Source organism: Rattus norvegicus, chromosome 3 (assembly GCF_036323735.1).
Source record: "Rattus norvegicus strain BN/NHsdMcwi chromosome 3, GRCr8, whole genome shotgun sequence".
NCBI lineage: Eukaryota > Metazoa > Chordata > Mammalia > Rodentia > Muridae > Rattus > Rattus norvegicus.
This window is the reverse complement of record NC_086021.1, coordinates 120,177,393-120,200,516: the sequence shown is the minus strand read 5'-3', so window position 1 is coordinate 120,200,516 and position 23,124 is coordinate 120,177,393. Positions and strand designations below refer to the sequence as shown.

The following is a 23,124-nucleotide window of genomic DNA, read 5'->3' as shown; positions in this document are numbered from 1 at the left end:
AACAGTGCATGGGCTATTACAGAGGCTGACAAATGCAAATGAGGTCTTTCATCTAAGGGTAGGTACCAGCGAAGATCCACTCAGCAGAAGTATGCCTAAACATGGAGAAATGCCAAAGATAAGTGTTGGATTTCTCAGCAGTTTCTCTTAAGGCCAATCCTGCCAGCCACTTTCGCCTTGCTGTCTCCAAATGTTGAAGTAATTTTTTTCCCATTTGTGAGTTTTTTTCAATACTACAAGAAGTAGACATTTTATAATTGTGTAGACTCCGGGATGCAGCTGAGGTGACACGGTTAACACTTGTCTGTCACCTCTGTGGTTGCATAGCTCTTCCTGGAATAAAGTGTTACCTATGAAACTGCTTGAAGATTGGGCCAAGAAAGCTCCCACACATATGTAGAAGGAACCGTGGGAAAAGGAAGCTGTTTAACTCAATGCTTGACATTCTGGTGGGCAGCTCTAATGGGAATGGACTAGTGCTTTAAAGGAGGTTTTTCTTCTTTTCCCACTGCAGCATCTCTCAATCTCAAATGGTAGCATCCAAGTGGATGCCTCCTTTATGCAAACACTCTGGAATGTACATCCTACATGTTCAGGAAGTAGCATCGAAGAAGGTAGGCCCTTGTAATGCAGTCATCCCTTAGTCTGCCTTTCCCTCTGAGATGTGTATGTGAACATTTTCTGCTGTCTCTCAACATCCACCTACAGCATGATTTTATTTCTTCTACGTTCTGTATCTGATGTCAGTATAGATTATTTTCTGTTCTTACTCCCCATGGGCATCATTAACCTTGATTTAATTCTCTGGTTCCTATTTTTGGTTTATCACTAAAAGCACGTACAAGTTGCTTACTATTGGTAAGTATTTTTATTTTATTATTCATGCTTATTATTGGTAAGTAAACAGGCCTAGAAGCTCCCATCTTGGAAGAGATTTTTTACTGGAAAGATGAAATGGCTTATACCCCAAACCCAGTCTACACTTCTCTCCATAGTAGAAAGGAACTTCTTTCTTAAGTATATAATTGGTCTTTGCTTTTTACTTACCAATATGGAACACCCCTCAAAACAATAAATGAAAACTTCTCACCATTAATTGTTTCTGTGGAAATAAGGTTATCCAACTTTGTTTTCCTACCCAGTTTCTTAGAGACAGGCAAAGTCAATGCACTTTACAGGTTATGGAATAAACACACTGGCCTTGCCACACTCATAGGTAATAAACATATCTGAGAAAAAAATAAAACGCCAATGACCCGGGGCTTATTGCATTCCCTTCTAGTTTTCTTCCTGAGCTTCAGAGTTTCAAACTGGGGATACCCTTCTGCGTTGGGATGTTTGAAAACAGGAAAATAAGAGTTGTCAAAGTGATAGCCTAGTTTCAGAAGGCATCACAGTTAAGCTACACAGTTGGGAAATGTCAGATCCTGTTTCCTGGTAGGGTATGAGAAGCTTTTAAAAATCAGGGTTCTATCCCCACCTCTCACTCTCACTATCCCTCTCTCTCCCTCTCCTCTCCCCCCACTCTCTCCCCACTCTCTCCCTCTCCTCTCCCCTCCCTCTCCCCCCCTCTCTCTCTGTCTCTGCCTCTCTCCTTCCCTCTTTCCTCCCTCTGTCCTTCCTCTTTTCTTATTCTCTTTCTTTCTCTCTGCCCTCTCTCTCCCCCCTTCACACACACACACACACGCACGCACGCACGCACACACACACGCACGCACACACACACGCACGCACACACACACACACGCACACACACACATACACACATGCACATACACACAAACATTAATACACTTTTGTAAATTTACCCTCAGTCTTTTCCTTCTGTCAGGAATCAGGACTCCCTGTCTTAGATCTTCCCCTGGAAAGTTTCAGCTCCATCTCCATGTTAAATGTTTCATCGTCACTACAGAAATAAAATTGTCCCAGTCCCAACGGAGAGTTGTGGAGATTAATTAAGGAGTGTTCTCACGGCAGCTCTGAGCGCCCTTGTGTGTGAATGATGAAGAGCTCATCAAGTCCATGATCTGGCTGGGCGGAGAATGGCCTTTCAGCATCTGTAACCCTGCCCTCGTGGACTTTAGTGGTCCCTCACTTGATGCTTTCTTCATGACCGTGATCCACACTCACACAGATTTCAACTAGAAAAAAATTGTAATGCACGGCACTTGGCAGATTTCTCCAATGAGGAGAATATTCGTTGAAAAAGCCCACAAACTATTCAGGATGGACTCTTCAATGGTGATAGTCTCCCCATCAAGAGAGGATAAGGAGTTTAATCAAGGCCTTGATGGCTGAGGTTTTTCATTTTCTATGTAAATTGGCTACTAGGAATTCCCTTCAGTATGTCTTGAATTATTTAAATGCGAAAAATGCAACTGTACATATTAGTATAATTAGCTATTGGGAAAATGCTTGTGAATATTTGAGGGAAGTTGAAGCTAATCTTCCTTGCCTCCGTTAAAAACGAGTGCTAAGGCAAGTCCAACCATCTCTGTACAACATGCACTGATAACACCATTTCCCCCTCTGGCAGGATTTCTCCTTGTTAATGTTTTAATCCTGCACCCAAAATAGTTGGAGACAGCCCCCCAAGTGATCTAATTATGTGATCTAAAAAGAAAAATTCTTAACACAGACATTGAACATATTAAGTCCATATGTCTCCTGAGAATGGAGTAGCCTAGAGATTTTTTTTTAATTCAGAAGAATAACAAATCCAATTTCTTTGTGAAAAACCAGCTTAGCCGGGCCTGCCTCCTGCTAGTACGCTCCCGGAATTAATGCTTGGGATTCATTTGAGACTAATGGGTCATCACGCCCTTGAAGTTTATTGTTTCTTGTCAGGGACTGAATTCACAACTGCTGAGATCCTTTTTGCTGAAGTGCAAGGGCTTGTTGCTAACAGTTGCTGCGCGTGTCCATTCAGACCTGCTAGAGTCATTCTGCCCCCCACTTTGGGGAATGATGCACCATCTCATTGATCTACAATTGAAAACTACCTTCTCCTGAAATATCTCTTAAGGGCATGTTATTGCCTTCTCCTAAATAGCACCTAAAAACGGATTGTCACCCCCTTCTGACTAATTTCTATCCCATGACTTTAATGTGATGTGGATTTTGCCACAAAGTATATACACTAAGATTGTAAGATCTGGGGATTTGGTATTGAGTTTCTACCGTCTTACAAAACTGGAAAATTCTGTTCTTTCTAACAGCAATTTTCCTTTTGTTTTGTTTAGTTTAGTTTTTTAGTTTCCCAAGTGTACCTTTCTTGCTGTCTTATAGAACTGGCTATAACCTGCATGAATTTACCTTTATTGAACACAGTGTTCTTAAGCTTTTGATTCATTGTGGTGGTATACTATTCTTTCACAGGATACCTACTCGGTGGCCACGTAGTTCGACTTTTCCACGGTCATGATGAATGTTTGACGATACCATCTACGGATCAGAATGACTCTCAGCACAGGTAGGCCACAATCCTCATTCTTCTCTCTGAGCTGTCTCTACTCTCTGCTAACTCATATTAAAGCGTTTGCCTTTTTATTTGGCCGCACATGATTTGTGTAGGTCTTCCTCACTTCGACAAACCTTCATCTAGCCACAAGCTCTAGTTTGTTAAATAAGAATGGCAAGACAGTAGTGTTTGCCCTCCCCCAAAAAAGTGTTTACCTTATATCTAAGCAAACAGTGCTACAATGCGTCTCAAGCCATCCATTGTCTTTGATAGCTCTGATCATCCATGTTGGTGAGAGAAACCAGCCATTCCAGAGAGGCTATGTGTTTACACAAGTTATCGCTGGTCCTTGAAAGGCAGCTTATCTCTATTCATCCCACTCAGTGGACTAAGTAATTAAGATGGAGTTGATGGTTTCATTTGTTTGATACCAACTCATGTGGGAGAAACCAAGCATCAGAATCCAACAGAAAATGGATGTAGCAGGGCACTGTCCCAAGGACTATAGTTAGAGGTAGTATACAGGTGAACTGTCTTTAGTCCAATAGATGATTGTTTAATGGGCTCTTGGTAAAGATTCGCAATTATGTGAATCAGTGCTGCTGTGTATAGAAGACAAGGTTTTGTCTTCTTGAAGTTATCTAGCTCCTCGGGCTCTTCTGTTCTTTTTGCCTCCTCGTCCGTACAGGCCACTGAACCTTGAGTGGGATGGGTTTGAAAAAGATCCAGTAGTGGATCTCTCAGTTGATTCCCATCTACTGCATATAGCACGATGTCATTGGGCATCATTTTATTGCTATTTATTGCTATGTTCCTTTAGCCTAATAATCAATACACTAATAACAGTAAGAGAGACTAACTGATTGTGTGTGTGTGTGTGCATCGATGCTTTTTATTATATTTTTTATTATATTTTGTATATTTTCTCTTGCTGGTTTTTCTGTAGTTTTTCTGTTTTTATTTTTTATTTTGCTGTTTTTCCCGTGTTTGTCTGAGTGTGTGTGTGTCTGTGTGTATGTAAATATGTGTGTGTATGTGCTTTTTAATAGAGTGAGAGGAAGGGAGAACATGAAGTTATATGGGTAGGAAAACAGAAAGACCTGAGGAGAGTTCAAGTAGGGGAAAGAATATCAAATATATGAGTTTTCTTTAATAAAAAAATTTTAAAAGATTCAGAATTTTATTAAATGGAATATATTAATACACGTAGTAAATATGTACTCAAGATTTATTACTATTTTGCTTATCCTCAAAGGAAGAGTACATGAAATGCTCTGCCATATGACTGTAGCAGTCTCTTAGAGTACGTAAAAATCAAACCTCTTGTCCAAATTCACCTTAATTTCGACAGTAATTGATCCAATCTGGTGACAGCAGTATTATATCTGGTTGTCATGCTTATAAGATCCTTGTCAATTACATTAATTGTATTTAATTGATGACATCAGAGACAAATCCTGACATTTAGAGATCACTTTGATCAGACTTCTGCCAATGGTGCCAATGTTTCAGGTGGAAGCCTACATAGAAAACTGGAGTGCTGTTGACTTTTTGTCATCCCTTATCCCGCGTGCTGAAGCACCCAGAAACATCATGATTGAATGTATTTCCGTGTGTCTTAGAAACTGTCAACTGGTGACTTGAGTCCCTTACAGTCTGAAACTCTTCCTACTTGCTGTGTTCCCTGAATGTCCTTCATAGGACCCAGATGAGACACAGAACAGAGTCCAGGACACAGTGAAACTAGACCTATGTAAGTGTTGTGAGTGATTTACTCTGAATCTCCTTAGTCCTGGTCAGTGGCTGACAGTGATGTCTACTTGGTAAAGGAAGTTCAGTTGACCTGATTTCCCTTAGAAATAAGGACCACTAGCTAAGTATTGTCAGGTACTCTTATTCAGTAGCTGGATTTTGTTTTTCACTTCATTTTTGTTTTGTTTTTACTTGATTTTAGTGGGGGGTGGGGAATTCTACTTTTTTTTCCTTTTCCTTTTTTTTTTTTTTTTTTTTTTTTTTTTTTTGAGAAAGAGTCTTGCTGTATAATCTGTTTTGCCTAGGAATCACTATATAGATCTGGCTGGCTTTGAACTCACAGACACATCCACCTGCCCCTGCCTCTCAGCTCTGTGATTAAATACCTGGCTTACTGTTGTTTTTACATCTTAGTGTGCTATATTAAGTGGAAGGCTTTCAGGTCACTAAAAAACCCCTGAAGTTTATAATAGTGTGTGGTAGTTATTTGCATCTAAATGAAACATACTACATCTTTATCAGCTTCCCCTGCGCCGGTTCTATCCTGTTCTACTTTGAAAGACATAAAGTGGCTACCATATGCATTGCCTTCATCTCTGTCATTGAAACTACGGCCACAGTAGAAGTCGCCTGATCTGAAACTATTTTGTATGAAGACAGCTTCTGCTTTGATAGTAGTTTCTGTTCAGCGCTCTAACAAGATCCTGTGTAAAGGGGAAAGTAGAGAAGTATTTGAAAAACATAGTTGGGAGAATGGGGGAGATGGTGATCAGGTTCCAAAATAAGCTCAATGGAGCCAGAGTACAGTCAGAAGCAACAAGAGGCACCGGGATGTGGACAAGGATTCCACAGGACCTGATGGGTATTACCAAAGGAGATGAAGACATACTTGACTCTTTGCTTGGCAGCAGGAGGGACTGAGACTGGGTAAGGAAGGAACTGGGGACTTTGGAGAAGCCTAAATTCTTGAAATTCCTTGCATTCTCAATGAAAGCAGGATGACAAAATGCCCCGTACTGCTTTCTCTCTAGGGACTATGAGCCCTAAACTTCTTCATTGATGTCAGTTATCAGAAAAGAAAATCATCAACTAGCCAGAATCGTCAAAAACATCGAAAGCAGGGAAAAGAAACAGGCAATAGAAAGCATGCTAAGAAATTCTAGGAACTAAAGGCCCTAACTCCCCCAGATGAAATTGTTTTCCTTCCCTCTGAACCCTGGGAATAGGCAGGCTTGATGGAAATATTACCTAAGAATGGAAACCCAAGAGCCACAGTCTCACATTCTGAACTCAGATGCTTGGCTCTGCTTCTGGCTTGTTGAACGCCCTGGGCTAAGTCATTCAACCTGTTGGAGCCAAGGCTAAGATGGCAGCCAGACTTTCAAAATCACCTCAACTGTCTACCCACTCTGCCCCTCCTATTGCAGTCATTTAAGAGAACAAGCTGTTCCAACCTGGTAACCTTGTGAGATTAAGCAGATCAAGCTGCCTCAGTGAGGTATAAAGAACACTTAAGAATACTTCAGAAGTTGGGCTTAGCTAAATTGCTTGAGACCCAAGGTGGGCCACTTTATCTCTACCATTCTTTCAGCCTTTGCTACAGGTACTGATGCCCCAGTGAAAATTTCACTCAATTTGTATGAAAAGCCAAGTCAGGAAGGTGGCATTTCCATTCTTGGCCAGGTACAGAAACATATAGAAATTAAAGTGATAATAACTTAAATAATATTAAAGTGATATAAACTTTTCTTTACTAAACATTTCTTAGTAGTATATACATTTAGAACAAGGCTTAGAAATGTCCTCTATAATTCCACCTCAATGATGGAACCATGCTTAATATAATATTTGATTGCATCTCTGTACTCTTAATATATTATTCTATACATGTTTATAAATGTCTGTGTCTAAACAAAATTTGGGTAAATCTGTATTTCATAGTTCTTTGTATATGTATGAACATTCGTTATAAACTTTCTTCTTAAAATCACATTGAGCCTTCATATTTCATGATTTACCTACCCTTATTAGACTCATTTTACAGGCAAGTGAGTTGAACCACAGAGAACCGACAGATCTTTTCTAGTTCATAGTACTAACAGATCCAAAACAGGTATCTTCCCCTTTTATATGCATCTTTTGAACTAATTCCAACTACTTCACCACAGGGGTTAGGTATCTATTTCCTCTTCATCACTATTGAAAGGTTTTTTTTTTCTAAAGTCCAAATTCTTCTGAAGTTTTGAAGAATTCATTTTTGTTATATAGACAAACTATGACGAGGTAGGAGGTAAGGCTGGTGAATTCAAATGCAGTTAAATGATCAGTCTTGAAAAGTCTCAAGAACATGATATACAACATCCTCCTCTGGCTTTTTTGTATGCACTGTTATATATAATCACACAGAAATGTACACATGCATGTACATATCACACGTACCTAATCAATAAAGGTAAGAAAATTTAATTCACATGACTGGTGATCTAAGTTGCTGGTTCCCTTCAACAATACTGTACTACTCAAAATTCTAAGTTGCAAGTAAACAAGGGAGATGTGGAGAACATAGGAGGTCAAGTAGAGAGGGAAAACCTAATGACTGCTGTAGCACTCTGCACCAGGCCCTGTAATAGGAGAATAACACAAACTTCTGGTGAGATATGAATGAAGTGTTGAGTTTGAGTACACTGGTTACCAAACATTGCTTTCTCAGTTTAGGCAAACATATCTGGATGATTTGAGAAGACAATGTGGGGGAACCCCAGTGACACTGTATGGTACAACTCTGCTATAACTCTGAGGACTGTCCAAAATTGCTTCACGAATCTAAAATTAATCCAAAACGAAAAGTGTTTATAAGCATATTAAAAGATAGTTCTTAAGCTGGGAAGAAAGAACCATGCAATAACAGAACCATGAAAACTATGGCAACTGAAGACACAACTTTTTTGCAGGCTTCCTAGAACAATGACTGGATTCACACTGTTCTGCGTGTGTTCTAAAAGTTAAAACCTATTTATAATAAAGGTAAATTACATTGAGAAACCTAACCTAAAAGGCTCAGAGCATCCTTGTCAGTAATGTGGTACAAGACTGAGCCATTTTAATAATGTACAAATGGGGGACATTGTCCCCCCCCCTTCTACCCACTGTCCCTCTGATGATCCATAAGTGTGTGTGCATGTGGGGTATCCGCTACCCTCAGGCAGCTTTTATGTATCCTAAGAGTGAGATAATGACCACCAACCAATCCTCCCTTTGAGTTTGCTGACTTTGGGAGGTTTAGGGAGCTAGTGTGAGCCTCCTCTGCGTCACTAGCAAGAAACTGTAAGGACCTTGTGCTGATCTCCAACTCTGCTTACAGGAGGGTGTTCTATGAAGCTGGAGGAGCTGGGACCAGAGCCAGGTCTCTATGGAGAGTGGAACCCCTTCGGATAAGGTAACACATGGTCCAGATGGTGCCATTTGCAAGAACGGTTGGTTTTCCAGTATAGTCTATTCTCTTACATTTATCATTTGTCGTGTCTTGAGATGAACCCTCAAAAGTCTATGGTTGACAGCTAAATTCTAAAAATTCTATGGCTTTGATTATAAGGAAACACACACACACACACACACACACACACACACACACACACACACACACACTTTCTCACACCTAAGATTTTACCAGGTTCTTATTTTGAGTCTAAAGTTAGTTGTCCCCTACTCTTACAGAGCGTGGGTAATCAGAGGCTAGCTTTGCAATTACCACTGAAAGGCCTCAGAGTTCCCCCTCTCCCCTTGCTGCCACCATCCTTATTTTATGAAATCTTCTGGAAGACTTCAGTAGATGTCTTGGTTCCAGTAAGAACTATCTTTAAACAACAAAGATAGACACGTAGTTATGATGGCAGCTAGGAAAATAAGAGTCAAACCTCACATAGCTGCGAAGAAAACAACATTTGTCAGAATGTCTCAAACAGTAACGTGCGTAGGTGGAAGGAACAAAGGCTGATTTTTTTTTTAACCATGAGCTTGAGTAACAGCTTTTAAACCTTGAGTAACTCATCCCTTAAACGGCAAATACTAAAGGCCCATCTGGTTAAAAGTGGGTTTTTTTTATTTGATGAGAAGATGGGTAAGTTATGTGAGAGCTAAGCAGCTGGAGATGAGAAGGAAGGGACTAAGTGTTGCAACCTGCTTCTTTTCCATTTCCTGCCTAGCCCCCAGGCCAGTGTTTCTTTAAACATGTATTCAAGAAGAACTCTCTCTCTCTCTCTCTCTCTCTCTCTCTCTCTCTCTCTCTCTCTCTCTCATGAGAATTGGATACCACCCCCAAAACAAAACAGTGTACTAGAGATGAAAAGAAAATAGTGGAGTCTCTCCTATACTCCCTCTTCCTCTCCTTTTTAGCTCATTTAAATAGTTTATTGAGGAACTTTTGAAGATTCTGATTTAGAGTGTACCACTTTTGTATTGCAAAACAGAAGTTATATTATATACAGTGTATAAAAGAAATATTGATGATTTTTTAAATGGGGAACACACTTATTAACAAGTTCAAGATTTATTTCTTAAAGAATCTTTCAAATGTCAAATGTATTATAAAATTCATATATACATTTGTGTATATATGTAAACTATGTATATAGTCATAGTTGTAGTTGTTGGCTCTTTATATCAGAAACCTAAGCATAAAGAGTTTAAGTCTTTATCATCATGATTTTGATTCTCAGATGTTTCTAAAAATTGAAAAGGTGAAAAATGATTGTAAAGTTTGACACATATGTCACCTAACCTAAAGAATAAATTTTGAATTACCAGTGATCCCATGAATAATTTCTACCCTAATATTTACCATAACTTCTTTTGAATGCTAGTCTTGAAGAACAGGGCCATGAAAAGACCGACATTCCACCTGGGATTCCTTATATCAATCCTTCTTTCCTATGAATGGAACAGTATATCTGCTTCCTTATTGAATCCCTTACTACCTGCCTCTCCCTAGCAGTCATAACCTACAGTGGCCTTAGGTTGTTTGTTTGTTTTATTATTTCTCAGAAAGACAGGACTCTTTATGACAGTGAAATGCTTGACTTCCAATAACAAAACAGAAAGACTGCTTTCCCAAATACAAGTATTCCTAGAAAGAAGCCTTCCCATCATTTTGAGGTGGTTTGCATAAAGTTGCATTGGTAGACTAAATGATGGGTTAAAACTTTTGACTTCTAGTCATAGTACGCCACTGTCCTGCCCTCAGGACTGTGGTCCTTGTCTTTATGAGAAGCCAAAGGAAAGCACTGTGCTGAATTGTAGACAGACAGGAAATGGATTCATTGGCCCTTAATGATAACCCCAAGAAAGTGGATCAAAGTTGGGGCTTAAGAAACAACATCGAGGGTTGGGGATTTAGCTCAGTGGTAGAGTGCTTGTCTAGCAAGCGCAAGGCCCTGGGCTCGGTCCCCAGCTCTGAAAAAAAAGAAAGAAAGAACATCGAAATTGTTGAAGAACTGACTTCTATGTGTGCAATTTCTCGTGTGCTTTGGGCAGCTGGAGTGGCAGTAACATCAGGTGGGGCCAGGCTCTCCGACTCCGGCATCTCACCACAGGCCACTACCTGGCCTTGACCGAAGACCAAGGCCTTCTTCTTCAAGACCGTGGAAAAGCCGACACCAAGTCCACAGCCTTCTCCTTCCGAGCATCAAAGGTAAGACACTGTGGATGACCCCTGGCTCTGCTCTAGAAGTGAGAGTCACTGGAGTCTGTCCAGTAGCTCTCTGACTGAGAAGACAGGAGACTGAAACAGTGAATACCAGCCTCTGACAATCATGCTCTTCTCTGTTGAGAAAGGTCTCCTGAAAGAACATCATTCAGGCTGAAGATAACATCTCTGAGATGAGACCAGTAAGTCTTAGAAAACACAGAGTCATCAGAGTAGACAGTTGCTCACAGGCTAGAGGGAACTATAATTGATTGGTTTAGTCTATGTAGTTTTTAACAACTTCTAACTTGGGTGCTTTATTCTCCTATAAAACAACGAAAGCATCAGCTTCAGACCATATTTATTTAAAGTAAGGAAGTTACTTCATTAAAGACTCAGACATAATTCTGGATACATTATTCCCTTCAAGTCATTTGTAATATACAGTTACATTACTCTCATCTTTTTCTCATTTCTTAGCTTTGACCTGTCCACTCAAATCTTCACCGAGAATGAATCCTCAGGTAGTTATGCGAACTCCAAGTGAAAAAGCTTGCCATTTGATGTGCATAAATAACCACCCTTTCAAGTATCTGGTGTTTAATCAGGTTTGGGCTCTGCCTAGCTGAAAGCAAGGTACTGCTGGAGTCAGGATTGCATGCTGAGCTAACGTCTGACGGACAGTTGGATGCACTGCCATTTAAGATTGTTCTGAAGAGATCATCCAAGCATAGCCAGGGCCCAGCACAGATGTCTGCATATCTACGATAGCTATCAGGACGTCTGGTCCTCTGAGAAGACAGCCCACTCTTGCCTTTGGTTTCTAGTTTCATTCTTCTCTAGTTTCATTCTTCTTTGCATTTTCCCAGAAATAGATTTTGATTTCTGTTCTCAATGTGATTTCCGTGAAGGGCTATTGTCTGTGCAGAGAGAGGTATGTGGTTGACAGCTGACTTTTCTGTGGGCTATCTCTGATTCCTCCACCCCTTCATGGTTCTATGATTTGACCTTTAAGGCAGAGAAACATTTGGGCATAAAAGTTTTTACTTTTCACCCCAAAGAATTCAGCTTTTTTTCTGTATTTAAATCATCTGTATTTAAATCATCAAAAATAACCAAGTTTAGAGGTTGGAAAGCTACCTCCACACTTAAAAACACATACTGTTCTCGCAAGGACGTGAGATTGGTACCCAGCACTCACATTTGGCCTCTGAGAGCATCTACCCTAAAATGTCCATACTCACACACAGATGTGCTCACATGCACATAAGTAACATAAACCTTTAAAATTCATGAGCTTCATGGCCATTTCTGAGCCTGTGCCTTTCCTTTTACCACCAGTCCTTTTTACTTAAGATTCCTAGCTTGAGGATTTTAAATTTGTGTCTATTTGGCAATTAGTCTGGCTACCAGCAAGTGGTTTGTGGCAGTCCAACTTGCTAAAATAATGGATTTAAAAAAAAAACAGAGAAAATGTAAGAGTGGCAGTAGGCAGAATCTCTTTCTTCCCAGAGATATGGGATGTTGAATGAGGAGATCTGAAGATGGGGAGGGGGAAAGAAGATAGAGATTGAGAAGGAACACATGGTGGCTGATGATCTATTAAGTCCTTTTCTGAGAATGCCAGCTTGGCTCTTTCCTATCTAAGCTTTCTGCCTCCTTTTCCCTGATCCTTCTGTATGCATATGCACTTGACTAGAAAAATGACTACAAAGTCCTTGCTGTTCCATTTACACAAAGGAATCAGGCAACCTCCCATGCAGCTGGCAGGATCCTGCTCCCAAGGAACCCTTCCATTGAATTGCTTTCTTGCCTTAGCAAGGGTCTACAATGCGCTATAGTTTCTGAGGGTGAGTTAGAGAGACTCAGGGCACCATAGGACCCTTATAATATGCCTCTTACTTGCACCACCTCTGGCCTCTGATTTATTTCATCTTCTCAAAGCCCATCGTTTATCTCCCCAAGTCTTTCCACCTCCATGTAGATGGAGGCTGGCACTTGGAGTATTAAAAGCCGATGTGGTTCTGTGGAAACCAGCAGCTTAACAGAACGAGACATAAACACTGGCCTGTACGATTGGCAGCATGCTCACATTTTTCTGGAGTCCCTGTATTACAGGTTTTAAATAACTCTGAATTCATCTGTACTCGGCCCAGTTACCTTCATTTCCATTAGAAAAGAACCAAAATTGAAATTGCTTCAGCTCCATAGCGGGACACAAATGGATGTGTTCCCACAGGAAATTGGGGCTCCCTTTGAGATCGAGTGTGGGAGGAACATTTGGAATCTTAGACACACACACACACACGCACACAAAAGGAAGACCATGTGGTGAGCACTCAGCTCTACCAGACCCCATGGAAATAGCTGTGGGAGAAGTGCACTCGAGGTGCCCCAGGACCTTCACATGGCCCCCAACTGAGGAGCTAGTTGTTATGATCTTCCCACCATATGCTTTGGTCTACCTCGGCTGCCGAGTAAGTTGAAGACTAGGAACTTAACATGGCTATGTATTAAAAGATAAAAAACAAACAAACAACAACAAAATGACCGTGGACAAAGTTTAGTGGTAGCACACTCACGTAGCATGTGCAAGGTCCTGGGTTCAATCCACAGTATCACTTAAAAAATGAAAAACAGCTGGGGCTGGACATGGTGGTGCACGCCTTTATCCCAGCACTCGGGAGTCAGAGGCAGGAGTTCGAGGCCAGCCTTCTCTATATAATAAGTTCCAGAACAGCCAGGGCTATATAGAGAGACCCTGTCCAAACAAACAAACAAACGAACGAACAAACAAACAAGAAACTAGGATGTGGCTGAGTCTTGCTGGAAGATGAGCACATCCAGGCACCAAATGCAATTAGAGGTCTAAGTCTGGCTTTGGTGAGTCTAACTGAGGTCTTTGAGTAAGCTGTATGAAACATGTAGAATAAAGAGCAGAATATGATCTTGACACAGGCTCCCAGAAACCTTTGACAAGACTATTCACATCAAAGTAGAGGTTCTTGTATATGTTGTTGCCTCTAAAGCGTAACACTCCAACATTACTCTGAAATTGGGATATATTATATCATATCACACAGCTTTCCCATTGCCTGATTCTGGTCTTGACTCCCACCTGCTCTGAGTGAGACATGGAAAATACTTTACAATCTATTTGGACCTCATTTGAAGTCTGTCATGAAGACTCCTTTATATTTGATCTCTACCTACCTCTCCATTGTGTCTCCCATCACTTTCCTGTACTTCCTGTTAGATCCAACATACTCTATGTTTATCAGCCTTTGAATGTGTTTTTCTCATGGCCAGCCTTTTCCTGAATCATTCTTCTGTCTCTATACATCATCACTAGTGAGGTCATTCTTATACTTCTAGAAAAGGATCAGGTGCAGCTTATGAGAAAAAAAGGTTGCGCATGCTTCCAGTGGGCGGTCCCATTGATAGAGAGCATGCATCCCCCCACTGCAACATTTCTGTATTCCAGTGTCTCTGTAAAAAAAATACAGTTGGATATGGCCAAAGACTATATAAATGTGCTCTTAAGAGTCCACAGTGAAACCCATTTCAGTCTAACCTCCATCATCTTTGTAGCAGCATCTGTCTTCCTTGTGTAATCATTTGGCTATCATCTCGTCCCTGCACGCACTCAGTGAGGGAGAGTCATTTTATTTTGAACATCTAAGTCAAATTTCTATGAATTTGATTTCCCATCATTTTCCTCCGGCTTGACATTGCAAGGCCATTCCCTAAGGATTGTCAGATAATGTGATTTAATATTTACTCTGGCATGGCAAATGTTATTTAGACGTCATGCGTCAACGTCAGTTTACAGCACTGCATTCCTTTCAGGCAAGGTTGAATTAATAATATTAAAGCAGGCTTTATTATGTGTAACCATGTATTCTATCACCTCTTTATATGTACTTTTAAGAACCAGTCTTGAAATATGGAGATAGACTCTCACATTCTACCTATTTCATTGTATATGGGCAGAGAACTATCACTGTTCCCACTTGGAGGAAATTTTTACTCAATATCAATTTAGGAAACAACTATCAAATAACTGTTATGTATTACACATTGCATCCTTGCTCCATGTTGTGGTAAATATTCATATTAATTGGGGGTTTCTGCCCTGCCTTTGATCATTTAGTTTCCTGATAAAAGACACAAAGCCCTTATATTTGTAACAAACCAAAGACAGCATTAGAGCTGGGCAGATATCCACCCTCTGTGGATATTTTGTTTACTTTCCTATAAATACCCTGTGTTTCATTTGTGCCACTCTACTCCAAATAGCCTTCATGGTCCTGTTTTCATGATCCTTCACCCCAATGCATCCACCTCTCTATTCTCCCTCTCCCTCTCCCTCTCCCTCCCCACCTCTCTCTTCTTGTAGTCTATGCTTCAGACCCCAAGCCTGAGAACTAAAACCCCACCTACCTCTCTTTGCGCAGCTACAGGCTGTAGGCATCTTTATTGATCAATCAGGGATAACTCGGGAGCATCACTTGGTGCACTTGAGGATTTCTTCATCCCTAGAAGCAACCAGACCTTGGGGGCCAGTATTAGCATTACAATACATATCAGCTGAGGAGATCTCAAGAGCTCCTCCTGCTTCTCCTTTGCTCTTTAACCTCAGCAGCCTGCAAGCACCTCCAAAAAAAGGAAGAGCTGGCTCCTAGTACATAGGTCTATGGACAAAGTGGTGCTGAAGTTGGATTTTATCAGTGGCCCTGTTTCCTCTGACTGTTTCTTCATGAAGTCATCAAATAGAAAGTAGAAGGATGCAGGCATTTTCAGTCCATAGCTGATGTGGCAGTGAATAGCTACGACTGTGGCTCAACACACAAGAAAGGTGAACTTATGTAAAACATCACAAGGGTTTGGGTCTTTTATGATTGAATTGCATGGTTCTCAAGGGTGACCTTTGTAGATGACAATGCTCTGTCACAGTATCAGAAAGTTGAACATGGTTGGTAGAGCAAAGGAAGGAGAGAGAAGAAAACAAATGGCCTAAATATCTAGAGGCACCACCACATACTGCCCAGTCACTTTAAATTGAAAATTACAAAGGATTTAGACTTTTCTACTGGATGTTTTCTTAAGCCTTTGTTGTTCAAAGTGAACCGAATAGAGGCAGTCAACGAAAACCACAGGCTGTGAAGTGGGAGAAATCTGGACTTGAACCCTGACGCTACCATTTGCTGTTCAACCTTGATATGTCTTTTTATAAAAATAGGGATAAAGAAGTACATTTTGAAGGATTATTTTGAGTATTAAAGGAGACCAGGAAGGTGAACTCTGAAGCTGTATGTTTTAATCCATGACGTGGAAGTTGGGTTGCTGACCTGAGGGTGGTGTTCCAAAGATGAAAATAGAAATTTGGGCTTTTTCTCAGGAAGTGTGCTTCCCTGCTGAGGCAGATGGACCCACTCCCTAACATGCTGTGACCAGCAGAAGGACAGGCTTATTTTCCTACCCAACAGACACTTTGCACCGGCCCCATGGCCCTCCAGGTTCTTTGCAGCATGCTACAGGCTATAATTGTTTGTAAGGCAATGTTACAAACTCTAGATAAGGTATTCATGAGAGGACTATATTGGTATAGTGAACCCAAAGCTGATTCCTCATAGTTTCTGGAGAGACAAGTAGACAGACCATGACTTCCCTAAAGGCTGCCCTCAGTACATGTTAATGGGTTCCATTGTCTTTTCTCTTTCCCTGAAATATTTTGAATGCTTACAATGTATGTTCAAAAGATATTTTTTACAACGTCCATGGACACAAAGAGTTTAATTGTGTTAAATTATAACACACTCATTCTAATATGTGTGCATTTAGAAGCGCTTTCAGACATCTTTCTCCATATTATTGCCATAACTTACAGCTCACCCATTTCCAGTCATACTACCTTTCCATCCACCTTTCTCATTAATACTGAAATGATTACTCTTAAGATGCAGATTTTGCATTCACTGTATCAACTCTCCATAAGAGAGATGCCAACAGATGCTAGGAATGCTGAACTAAACAGAATTGAATTGATTACGTTTGCAGATGATGATGATAATGTTTGACTTTGCTGTGGGACTTATAATCCTGAAAGCTTCTGTTTAACTCCCAGGAGATACAGCATTTATCTAAAGGCATCTTTTCCTGCAGAAAGTCTGTGAACGTTGGGATTTTTGAAAAGCATGGACCTGTGGGGTGGTATCTTTAGTCATTACTTTTTATCAATTTCTCTCCTTGCCTCATCTTCTCATCTTACCAGAATGCCATCCCTTTCTAGAGCTCCACTGCTATGGCTTGAGTGTGGCCTCTAGATGGTTCTTATATTAGAATTATATCCCGATATTGAGGAATTAAGAGGATAAAACTTGGAGAGATAGCTCAGCAGTGAAAGGCCATTATTGCTCCTACAGGGGAGTCAGGTTCTGTTCCCAACCATCTTTAAGATGGCTTATGACCATCTTTAAGTCCAGTTCTGGGGGGTGGGGATCTGATGTCCTCTTCAGGCTTCTACACACACACACACACACACACACACACACACACACACACACACAGAGCACACCTAGATAAGTACAGACAAAACACTCATAATCGTAAAATAAAAATAAAAATAAATGATATCTTTAAATCAAAAATTATGGAAACAACTTCACTAGACTGTTTAATGATGAGGTGTTTGAAGTTGGTTGAGACTGAAAAATGTCACCCGGATGAATATTGTGGATATCGGTGGCTTTATAAGAAAAGTGACAAAGATTACACCAAGCTCCAGTTGTCCTTTGAATGCATACTGTGTTACAGTTATGTGTGTAACTTCTAAAGTTTGCATTAACTTAAAGCTGCTTTTCTCATAAAGCAAGAGTATGTATTTCAACCATTTCTTTATATTGTCCTTTAAATAGCTAAGACATTCATACAATTAATTACTTATCTATGCTAATAGAAAAGCCATTCAAATAAATCTGTTAAAATGAGTTTGGGGGATTATGCCTGGTTTAGATTCTGTCTTGGTTTCTAGCTATGTGGCTTGAGCAAGTTGTTGAGTCAATACATGTTTCAGTTTATCCTGAATAGAGGAAGTTAGTAAAAGCAGTCTGACCTTTGGAAGGGTTAGAGAAAATGTCTGTAGAGATCTATTACATCACTTTGTAAGCACAGCACTTTGGGTGTTGGTATTGTTATCGTAGAAGTCTTAGCAAAATACCTGAGTCATATTAGGCACTGAGCAGATATTATTTCTAGAGAATAGCAACTCGATCATCTAAATCAAATGCTAATGTGTCAGTTGGGGTGTGCTCCTAAGCTTCCTTCGTAGTTGTCAATGTCAAAAATAATGGTTATTTCCCTTCACCATGCATCAGGACAGATAACCTATTCTCAAAATCGTCAATGACAGGCAAAGATCATATCAATACACAGATATGCAAATAGAATATCTGAAGAACAATAAAGCAAATTGTTTGCAATCTATTTCAAGCAGAGCACCACACTGAATGCAAAAGCAAGCTCCTGATCTCTTTGAGAAAGCTTTGTTTCCCAGGGAAGCAGCTCCAGTGCCAACACAGGTCTCTCCCATGCATTCAGATGTAGATTTTCTCATTTGCAGAAATGGTAAAGCTGTGCTCTAGAAAGTGATTGGCTTTGGAACTCTACTTTGTTAGTTACAGTTCTGAGACCTGAGGGCTATGCCAAACCACATATGGCTAGGTCAGAAAGTGCCTGTGAGAAAACAGCCAAGGAGATGTCTTAGTTCGAATTTCTGTTGGCTTTCCTAAACACCATGACAAAAAGCTACTTAGGGAGAAAGGAGTTTACCTCACCTTGCAGGTGCATCATCCAGGCAAGGCAGGGCAGGAACTCAAGGAGGGAACTGGAGACAATAGCTGAAGACAGAGGAGTGCTTCTTACTGGCTTCCTTTTTATGGCTTGCTCATCCTGCTCTCTTACCACACCAGGACCACCTTCCTATGTTAGCACTCAGATGGGCCCTCCCTCATCAACCATTAATTTTAAAAAGTGCCCCAAAGGTCAATCTGGTAGAGACATTTCCTCAACTGAGGTTCCCTCTTCCCAGGTGACTGTAGTTTGTGTCAGGTTGACATAAAACCAGCTAGCACAGGGAGATGGGAGAAAGAATCTTTGTGTGGTTCCCCATAGGAAGGGATTGGATGGGCAGGATAAACAGGTTTCAAGTGGATGCGTTTGAGTAGCTTCAGCAGGTTTTAAAACACAAGACTCATATCAGGACTGCACTTGGCCCCGGTGGTTAGGATGAGGGAATGGTGGCATAGAATATGTCAACTCTATAAAGGGTTGGATTGGTGGCTGGCCTCTGGATTACTGGCTTGCATGTGGAAGGAGTGCCTCTAGGCTAGCCTTCTGCTGTTCTAAGGAGTCAGCCAGTCCTAAGTAAGACAGGTCCTATAGGGATTATGGGACCATGAGACTAGAGAAGCCAGAAGTGTCTCCTGGTTCTGAGTGTGGGGAGGGCTTGCTTATTGTCCTGTGTTCTTTCTGGGCTGGTTAGTCACGTGCTACCAGAAGGAAGATGCAGGGAAGCTCTAGAAAAGTGTTCTTTATTCTCTCAAGTCCTAGCATGGGAAAGTAGAGTCATTCATCAAAGCACCACTACCCATGAGAAGGCTTGAGCTAGGGTGGGTTGTGGGAGGGACTTGGAGGGTAACATGTTACTTTTACTGGGGTTTCCATGGGCAAAGAAAGACAGTTGCTAATTGGAGTAATTTCTGCACGCTTTAAGCTGTAGAGGTGTCCCTAACTACCTGACTTTGAGATGATAAAGCCAAGGAAGATCGCTTCCTGAGGTGTACAGGACCTTATAGAGGAGGTCTGGTTCTGGATTGTTCAGTGTGCATGTAACAAGTATGCCTTGGAGCCTTTTGTTATGTGTGGGAACTCCAGGTCTCTCCTTACTCAGATAAGTTTCCAAGGTGCCAAATATCAAATATCAAAATATGAAGAAAAGATTAGGATACAAACATTACCATTGAAAAACTGCAGAGTCATCAGGTGATTCAAGTGATAATGTCAAAAAAATCCCAAAGAAAAGGAGCATTTGGTACGTTGAGATAAGATCCCAGAGCTGTGGCATAACTTGGTGGTGAAGCACTTCCCAAGAATGTGGGGAGCCCCGGGTTGGATCTCCAACACGGAAAATGAAAAAGCCATTGCTCATAAGCCAGTTTTGTTAAGGCTTATGTTACCTAAGAAATAGATTGTATTCTCTTAGAAGTTGGGAACAGAAAGAAGGCAATTAGGGTAGCCTTGCTCTTGAGGGAAGTGACATTTCTAGCGACAGGGCGACGCATCTGAGGCTGCAGTCATTCCTCTATAATTTGTCAGTGCTGTAAATGGCTGGGTGGGTTGAATAGGTTTCGTATTTGCTGGCATGGTCCGATGTCCAGATTTTCTTCTTGTTATTCTTCTTCTAAATGAGAAGCAGCCGCCATAATGACCACCAGAGAACTTTGGAAGGCGAGGCTGTTTTATAAAAAGCAAGGCCACAGACACTCCAAAGAATGGTGGCTTGTCTGTTCCAGTGCTGTAGGAAATGGATCCTCCTATTTTATTTTGGAAAAGGCATATTTAATTAGACAAAAAATGAGAAAATAAATTGCTAGTTGACAATATGCATTATTTTTATCAGGAGTTTTTAGAAATCAGTGTGATTACCATATTTAACAGCTGTCTTTGTATTGTTTCTATTTTAGTGTATTGACTATAGCAAGAGATTAGTCACAGATAAAAAACTGAAACATTATAAGTCCTGCTACTGACTGGAACTTATCTCGGACTGTGAATATTTCCGTAATGAAAATCAAATGAGCATTGTTTCGTAGAATGGATGCATTCTTGACCGATTGCCTATAAAGAAAGCCCTGATAGATCAAAATCTGTTCTTCTATCTGTGTGTGTTACAGAATCAGAAATTTGTTTCTTTTGAATATGTTCCTCTTGAGAAATAAGGTATTTTCTAACATTCCAGGTAATGTCTCGGCACACATTTAAAATAAAGAGTTTTCTTATGAACTATTAATACTACTCAAATTAATATATTATGTGTGCATAAAGCAGCTGATTTTCATTTTATGAAAGTCTGAAGAAAAAGAGGTAAGAGCTGAAGTGGAAAATAAGTACATGTGAATGGAGAAATCACACAGCATTGAATACATATGAATGGAGAAACACACAGCATTGAATACATATGAATGGAGAAATCACACAGCATTGAATACATATGAATGGAGAAATCACCCATACCTCACACTGTGTTCCATAAGTCACATAGGTGCTGAGCTCTCTTTTAAGAATCCACAATTAATTGCCCCGATTCCTTTAATAGATCTGTTGTGAGATGCTAAGTGCTGCACAGAGGGGTGAGGCGATGCCGAGATGCAGCGGCAACACTAGCTATCCTCACAGACGAAGTGGCGTCTGAAGGAGGGATTGAAGACTGAGTCTGGTTTAGATTAGTGGAAGAAACACAGATGCGGGAGAGGAATACTTTAAATTTTTAAGTTTTTTTCTCTGAAATGTTCAAACACATATAATGTATGTTGACCATACCCTCCCCCTCCCATCTCCTACTTCATTCAGGACCCCACCCCAATCACATCTCTTTCCTTCCTGCCCTCATCTTCAATGTTTATCTTTTATTTACATGAATAGAGGTAGACTTCTTATTTCGTTATGGTTTTATTGGAAAAATATCTTTTCATACAATGTATTCTGATTAAGGTTTCCTCTTTCCTAACCCCTCCCAGTCCCTGTCCTCTCGACTGCATTCTGACATTACTCCTTGGGTGACCTTGGGCAAATTATTTCTTTCATTTTTTTCACCTGTAGAACTAGGACAATATTTGTAGCTCCGTCAGAAGCTTTGCTATAGTTACTACCTGAACCTGTAAAATGCTTCAAGTTAGGGCTGAGCATGGGAAGCACTCACTATGCAAGCGGTCTGTCATTACGAAGAAGAAAACTGTCTTAATCACAGGGAATAGCATGTCACATGTTTTCATTCTGCAAAAAATTCAAAGTGCTGCCTAGTTAACAGCTTTTATGACTGAGTGATTGAATGCAAGGTAGAAACAGAAATGGAAATAGTCTAAGGCTTGTTAGAATAAAACCAGACTGGCCCTAATTGATGAAGAAAGGAACAAAAGTTACTCTTTCATGTGGCGGGCATATCAAGTTGTCTCAGGACACTCACCTAGGTCATATGTCCTGTTTCCATAATAGAGAACAGGTAGGGAAACAGAGGACACTGAAGAATGGAACTGACTGTGCCCACAACTAAGGTGGTCCCGCATCAGCTTCCCTTCACTTTGAGCACATACCTGAGTGGGGTGGAAGAAGGAGAGGCTGATTTGGGCTCACAGTTTCAGAGCTCTCAGTCCATGGTCAGCTGGCTCCACTATTTTGAGCTCTGCAGTGAGGCCAGAGTATCTATCATGGCAGGATATGTGTGGCAAAGAAGGCTATTCACCCCACGGCAGCCAGAGCAAAAAGAGAATCCAGGGCTCTTCTATCAGAGGCAACCATCAGACCTAATTCTATCCCACCAGGTTCTTCATCAAACATTATACCACCTTGTAGTACCCCAGACTGACAAGCCTCTAACACATGACCACTGGGAAACGTGTAAGATCCCAATTGCAACATAGCTCTAAGAGACTAATATACAAATGACAAGTTTACCTTAAAATAAGTAGTGTCCCCTACTTGTTAAAAACATCTTTCTTTTCACTTATTTTTACCTTTTTATTAGTTCTTTAAAAATTCCATACAATGTGTTTTAATAGTATTTTCCTGCTAGCACTCTATGATTGCAGATCTATGGACCCTCACTGGCCAACAACTGCAAAAGAGGTAACTCATTCCAGGCACTGAGCTTTTAATTTGTCAGCTGGTGTGTAGTAAGGACATTGCCACCCTTGGTATATATTCTCAGTATCTCTACCTATCTATCCATCTATCCATCTATCCATCCATCTGTCCATCCGTCCGTCTGTCCATCTGTCTGTCTGTCTATGTATCTATCTGTCTCTGTCTCTTTCTCTCCCTCCCCACCCCTGTGTGCATGTGTATATTCATGTGTACTGTGTGTCCTCCCCACCCCTGTGTGTATGTGTATATTCATGTGTATTGTGTATATGTGTGTATGAATATATTCACACAATCTAGTAGATCTCCATATGAC

The 23,124-nt window shown here is 40.6% G+C and overlaps 1 protein-coding gene across 13 annotated transcripts in view; it reads left to right on the top strand.

Annotated features, from left to right (window-relative positions):
• The window catches only part of Ryr3 (ryanodine receptor 3), a 547,337-nt gene that overhangs the window by 232,949 nt on the left and 291,264 nt on the right, over nt 1-23,124 (top strand). For all 13 annotated transcript variants that reach the window (XR_010064867.1, XR_010064868.1, XM_063284953.1 and 10 more), the window contains 4 exons: nt 515-614; nt 3,379-3,472; nt 8,574-8,648; nt 10,742-10,898. Coding sequence is in view for 11 of the 13 variants with exons in the window: in XM_063284953.1 (XP_063141023.1) it covers nt 515-614; nt 3,379-3,472; nt 8,574-8,648; nt 10,742-10,898 (426 nt within the window). In the remaining 2 variants the exon portion in view is untranslated. The remainder of the gene's footprint in view (nt 1-514; nt 615-3,378; nt 3,473-8,573; nt 8,649-10,741; nt 10,899-23,124) is intronic.